This window comes from Colobus angolensis, unplaced genomic scaffold, assembly GCF_000951035.1.
Source record: "Colobus angolensis palliatus isolate OR3802 unplaced genomic scaffold, Cang.pa_1.0 Scaffold216, whole genome shotgun sequence".
In the NCBI taxonomy this organism is placed as follows: Eukaryota; Metazoa; Chordata; class Mammalia; order Primates; family Cercopithecidae; genus Colobus; species Colobus angolensis.
The window spans coordinates 1,290,888-1,297,062 of NW_012115333.1; the positions used below are offsets into that span (position 1 = coordinate 1,290,888).

Genomic DNA, 6,175 nt, shown 5'->3' on the forward strand with positions numbered 1-6,175 from the left:
ATCTATGGAGAGCCTAAAAAGAGAGGCATTTGTGCTCCAGAATACCTACAATTCAGTTAGAGATCTACGTGACTGCCATATGTATTAAGATGTTAAGGACAGATAAAACTGGTTTCAAATATGAAGACCCAGAAACCATCAGAGCAAACACCTCAGTTTGCTGGCATTGATTTGTATTACATGTAGGCATATTATATGTAGGCAAGTCCATGTGGCTTTGAGGTCAGTAGCTGTGTTGATGCATTTCTTTATTGAGGATTAATGATTTTCATAAGCAATGCTGAGCATGAGTGCAACTAATGCAAACTAAAATAAAACTCCAGTGTTCCCTAACTCATTGAATGACACCATGATTCTTCTGGTTGCCCAAGCCAGACATCTAGGAGTCATCCTCAGCACCTCCCTCACTCCCACTTCTAATCTATCACCAAGTACTATCAATTTGACCTCCCAAATATCTCTCAAATTCACCTACTTCCTCCTTTCTTCCACCATCAATAACCTAATTCAAGTTACCACCTTTTATCTCAGCTACTTTAGTGATCTTGGGAACCTTTTAACAGGTCTCGCGTCTACTCTTGCTTCCTTCCTTCCTTTCTTTGCCCAGCAACCAAGGTGTTCTTTTTTTTTTTTTTGTGACGGAGTCTCGCTCTGTCGCCAGGCTAGAGTGCAGTGGTGCGATCTCAGCTCACTGCAACCTCTGCCTCCCGGGTTCAAGCGATTCTCCTGCCTCAGCCTCCCAAGTAGCTGAGACTACAGGTGTGTGCCACCACACCCAGCTAATTTTTGTATTTTTAGTAGAGATGAGGTTTCACCATGTTGGCCAGGATGGTCTCGATCTCTGACCTCGCGATCCGCCCACCTCGGCCTCCCAAAGTCCTGGGATTACAGGTGTGAGCCACCATGCCCGGCCAATCTTTTACATTTTTGAGTATGCGTGACCTTTTGAAATCCTCTTTAGTAGTTTCCCATTGCTCTTAAAGACCAAAATCCCGAATGTGGTATACAAAGTCCTGATAACCTATCTGTCCTCATCTTGAGCTATTCTTTCCCTCACATTCTGCACTGTCAGCCACACTTTACAAGACCACAAATTACCACCTTCCAGGCAAATATGATGGTCTCTTTTCCCTGGCCTTCATTATTGGCCACTGCCTCCTTATTGAAATTCTGTTTTCCTTTTTCCTTTATTTTCTTTCCACTCCTCTGCATTCTTCTCCCTCTTACCACCCAACTATGAACATTTCCAGTATTCTCTACTCTTTGCTACTCTGTATTCCGTACTCTGTCCTTTAAGTGAATTAATACACTTTAACTATTACCTGAGTTCCAGTCCATATCTGCAACAGCCTGCTTATCTCCAGAGTTACCTCAAGCCAACATGTTTAAAATAGAACTTATTATTGTCTTTATCCCTTATCCCCAGAAACATGTCCATTTTTTTTCTTTCAATGATACCAGCATTCTTTCAGCCAAACTTAGAGCCATTTTCACTTGACCTGTCATTCCCCATATCAAATCAGTTACCAAGTTCTATTGATTCTTCCTTTAAATGATTCTTACTTCTGTCCATCTAAATTGTCACTATTTTAGTTCTGACCCTCATCACTTCATTCTTAGATCACACAACTCCCTTTATTTTATTTTAGTTTACTTTTATTTTTATTATTATTATTTTTGAGACAGAATCTCACTCTGTCGCCCAGGCTGGAGTGCAGTGGTGTGATCTCGGCTCACTTCAAGCTCCGCCTCCCAGGTTCACGCCATTCTCCTGCCTCAGTCTCCCGAGTAGCTGGGAATACAGGCGCCCGCTATCAGATAGCCTGGCTACTTTTTTTGTAGTTTTAGTAGAGACAGGGTTTCACCATGTTAGCCAGGATGGTCTTGATCTCCTGACCTCGTGATCTGCCCGTCTCAGCCTCCCAAAGTGCTGGGATTACAGGCACAAGCCACCATACCCTGCCTCTATTTTATTTTTTGAGACGGAGTTTGGAGTTTTGCTCTTGTTGCACAGGCTGGAGTGCACTGGCATGATCTCAGCTCACCACAACCTCCGCCTCCTGGGTTCAAGCGATTCTTCTGCCTCAGCCTCCCGAGTAGCTGGGATTACAGGCATGTGCCACCATGCCTGGCTAATTTTGTATTTTTAGTAGAGACGGGGTTTCTCCATGTTGGTCAGGCTGGTCTTGAACTCTTGACCTCAGGTGGTCCGCCCTCCTTGGCCTCCCAAAGTGCTGGGATTACAGGCGTGAGCCACCGCACCCGGCCACAACTCCCTTTAAACAAGTCTCCCTGTCTGTGTTTTCCCACACGGAGGTCTGTTCTAAACACCACTGGCATTTCTATCTTATTAAAACTACACTTGCATCATATCACTCTCTTTCTCAAAAAGTTTCAGTGCCTTCCCATTGCCATCAGGATAAATTTCAAAATCTGAAGCCTGTAATGCAAAAACCCTTAACACTGCAGCCCACAAGGTGTTAGCAAATGTTCCACATGCCCTGGATTAGACAAAGTTCCGTGGTTTCTTTACTGTAAAACTTCCTTAAACTTTCAGTGAACTAATGTGCATTATAATGCCCCAAAAGGGTGATATATAGAATGCGGCATTTCCAAAATGTATTTGACTAAAGAACTCTATTTTCATAGACCATCTGTTAACATTTCTCATGACACTAGTGTTCTGAGGAAGAACATTGAGGAAAGGCTTACGAAGCCCCATCCTACATTTCCAGTCTTATTTCCCATTAACACCTCTACATAAATCATCTGCTTAGGCCAAACAACTCTTGGTCTTCCTAAGACATGCTTGTTCTCAAGTACAATCCAAGACTTCATTTATTCCGTTCTACCCACATGGAATGCCCTTCTCTTTCTCTGAATATCTATATTTTTCTTTTTAATTGAGATTTAGTTCATATATCATAAAACTCACATTAAGGTATACAGTTCAGTGAGTTATAGTATATTCACAAGATTGTGCAACCATCACCATTATCTAATTCTAGAACATTTTCATCATCCCCAAAAGAAACTCTATACCCATTAGCAGTCCTTCCCCACACCTCCCTTCCCCAGCCCCTGGCAACCACAAATCTCCTTTCTGTCTCTATGGCTTTGCCTATTCTGGACATTTCATATAGTCTCTGTATATGTAGATCCTACTCATCTACCCTAAGATCATGTTTGTTTGTTTGTTTGTTTGTTTAAGCCTTTTTTTCATTCATAACATTAAAATCACAACACTCATACCCTGCATCAGACACTGTGCCAAGCTGTGGATATACAAAAGCAAATGTCATTTTACCTTCAAGGGACTCCTTGCCTAGTGGGGGAGACAGGCAGTACAGCGTTCAAAGTACTATTAGGGTGCTGTGAACAAAGTACCAGAGGGGCAAAGAGGTTTGAGCAAGAAATTGTGGAGAGCCAGGGAAATCCTCACTGAGGAGGTGGCATCTGACTGGATTTGAATCATTTGTTCATTCATTCATTCAGCAAACATCTGTTGTGCCTCTCTTATGTGCCAGGCACAGTGCTGGACTCTAAAGAGACAAAAAATGCACAAGAAAAATTCCCTGTACCTCAAGGAACTCAGTAGTCTGGAGGAGATAAATATATAGCATTTCAAAACAATATGATATAAGTTATATTAGAGGAATGGACAGCTCGCTGTGGAAACAGACAACTAACTCTGCTTGTGAATTTGAAGAAAAAGTATAAGTCTACAAACTGGACAAAGATGAGGGGTAGTGTTTCAAGCAGAGACTAGACCGCCTCTGACTGGGATATCCTAGTGCTCATTTCTTTAACTGAATGAGAGCACCTAATGTTTGTGTCTCTTAATCACATACCTTGTGAAGTCGTCTTTACATGTGGATGCCTTGTGTCCCCAAAAGCATTGAGCAACCTTTAGGATAAAAGTTTTGTCTTTTGCCTCTTAGTGCCCTCATTGTCACAGTGATTTATGTATAGAAATTTCTTTTTGGATCCAAATGAATGAAAGGATGGCAGCTGAGACAGCATTCTTGACACTCTTAAAAAGCTGCTGCCTAATGTGTCTCCTATCACATTTCTCCCTTCTGGGGCTTTAACATGAATGCTTTCTTTGTGTTCCATCTCCCATGCAAGAACCAAGAAAGTAGCTTCTTAGACTAATACTTTTCACTATTGCAAAGTATTGTGAAGAAGCAAATATAATCTTGTGATTAGTCATGTTAAAGATCACTGATAAAGCTAAGAAATGTATGCTGTGTTCATAGCTAGGTAGATATTGTTAACTCTGAAGATGAATATAATTTATACTCCAAATATGGACTAATTCTGGTGACAGAAATTAAGAAATTCAATACAACTGCTTCTTGACAACCTCCTCCAAAAAGTAGAGGTAGGTATTAGGGAGATGATTGACTGAAGACAGAATCAAGGGAAGCCCCAAACAGTATACAGGTTTTTCTTCTGCTTCAGGGAGATTAGGAATCTTTCTAATTCTTTTCTTCAGTCAAAGAGGGCCTCGGTTTATGTTTCTTCATGAGATCTTGCTATGGAATATTCTACAGCTGACAAACCTTCAAAGTGCTCTCCCCCTACACTCTCCAGGAGCACAGACCTTCCTAAATGTCAGCAGAGCTCCCATTGTTTGTTTAGTAATAAAGGGACATGGCATGGATACAGGTAGTGCCACAATGAACTGTGACAGTAATAACTGCAAAATTTCTGTTCTTGGATTTCAGAAAGACTACCCAGAAGTGGAGATTCTCTGGCTGATGGTCAAGTCCTGGAATACTGGAATACTTATGTTTAGCAGGAGCAAGTATGTATCTGCTGAAAAGTGGTGTGGCCTGGCCTTGCGTTTCCTTGACCACCTTACCTCCTTCAAGGAAAGCTATGAAACTCAGGTGAGGAGGGAGAGGGCTAGGGCAGATGACATGACCTAGGGGGCAAGAGGTTATGGCTGGGCTCTCCACAAGGACTCAACCCCATCCTCCTTGGCTAGGAAAGGATCTTGCTCATTGTTCCTCTCAGTGGTTCCACATAACCTCAAGAATTAGGAGACCATAAACAGTAATTCCTTAGAGCAAAAACCAAGAAGGACAGAGAACAGGGGGAAACTTAAGGATAGCAAATAGAATCTAATTAAGAGGAATGCCAAGAGTGAGCTCTGGAAAGATGCATCACTGTCAGTGCCAGTGCATGTGGGAAAGGACTGGCCTCTGCTCAAAGCAATAACTGTTGAAAAAGGCATTTTCTCCAGGAACTATTCTCAATTACAGAGTTCTGGGCCATTGGCTAACCAGGAGAGATTTGGTGGAGAAAAAGCCTTGTTACCAAATAAAAGCAAAGGATATTTTATAGTTAAGTATCTTCTCCCTTATAATAGGGGATTCCTTTTCCTCAAGAGAGGACTGTATTTTCTCCCCAAATCTGAGATGCTTCAGATCTCCAAAGGTAACAGTTAGACTTTCACGCCTTCACCATGGGTCTGGGAAGCTTTCCCATGTTTCCTTTTCCCTTCAAGAAATCTATTTGTTGTTCTCTTTCCCAGATGAATATGCTGTATAGTCAGCTTGTGGAAGCAGTGAGTAACAACGGGGGCCCAGTTTTTCATGAACATGGCTACTGGAGGAATTCAGATTAGGCAAGCTCACGGCCACATGAAGAAGATAACGTTGTCCTGAGATGCTGACTGTTCAAATTTTTGCCAGAGTTTCTCTTGAGCTTTTGTTTCTGTTTCCTCAGACCCTGTTTTCATGTTGTTGAATAAACTTTCTAAAATAAAAGCATGTTGAATTTACCTTGGTGACCAGCTCATTTCTGGGGGACAAACGAATTTTCCAAAGTGCTAAGGATGATATTGAAACAGGCCATGTGAGAGCAAGATGGTTTATGCCCCATGTGAACAAAAGAGAATGTTCGTCCTAGTTCAACACAGATCGCATTTTATTCCCAAAGTGCTCAAATTCCCAATCCCTGAAGATAACAAAGAATCCCAGACTCTTATTTGGAAGGACCTTAGTGGTCACCGAGGCCAGCATTTATTTGGTTCATGAAATCTCTCTGACATCCTTGAGAATCAGTTGCCCAGTTTCTAACAGGACTTATCCCAGGCCGGGCGTAGTGGCTCTTGCCTATAATTCTAGCACTTTGGGAGGCTGAGGTGGACAGATCACTTGAGGCC

The 6,175-nt window shown here is 42.1% G+C and overlaps 1 protein-coding gene across 2 annotated transcripts in view; it reads left to right on the forward strand.

Annotated features, from left to right (window-relative positions):
• TEX11 (testis expressed 11) overlaps window positions 1-5,792 on the forward strand; it is a 350,946-nt gene extending 345,154 nt beyond the window's left edge. For both annotated transcript variants that reach the window (XM_011943127.1, XM_011943129.1), the window contains 2 exons: window positions 4,731-4,895; window positions 5,543-5,792. In XM_011943127.1, coding sequence (XP_011798517.1) covers window positions 4,731-4,895; window positions 5,543-5,635 — 258 coding nt within the window. In that variant the 3' untranslated portion in view covers window positions 5,636-5,792. The remainder of the gene's footprint in view (window positions 1-4,730; window positions 4,896-5,542) is intronic.
• The last annotated feature ends 383 nt before the right edge of the window (window positions 5,793-6,175 follow it).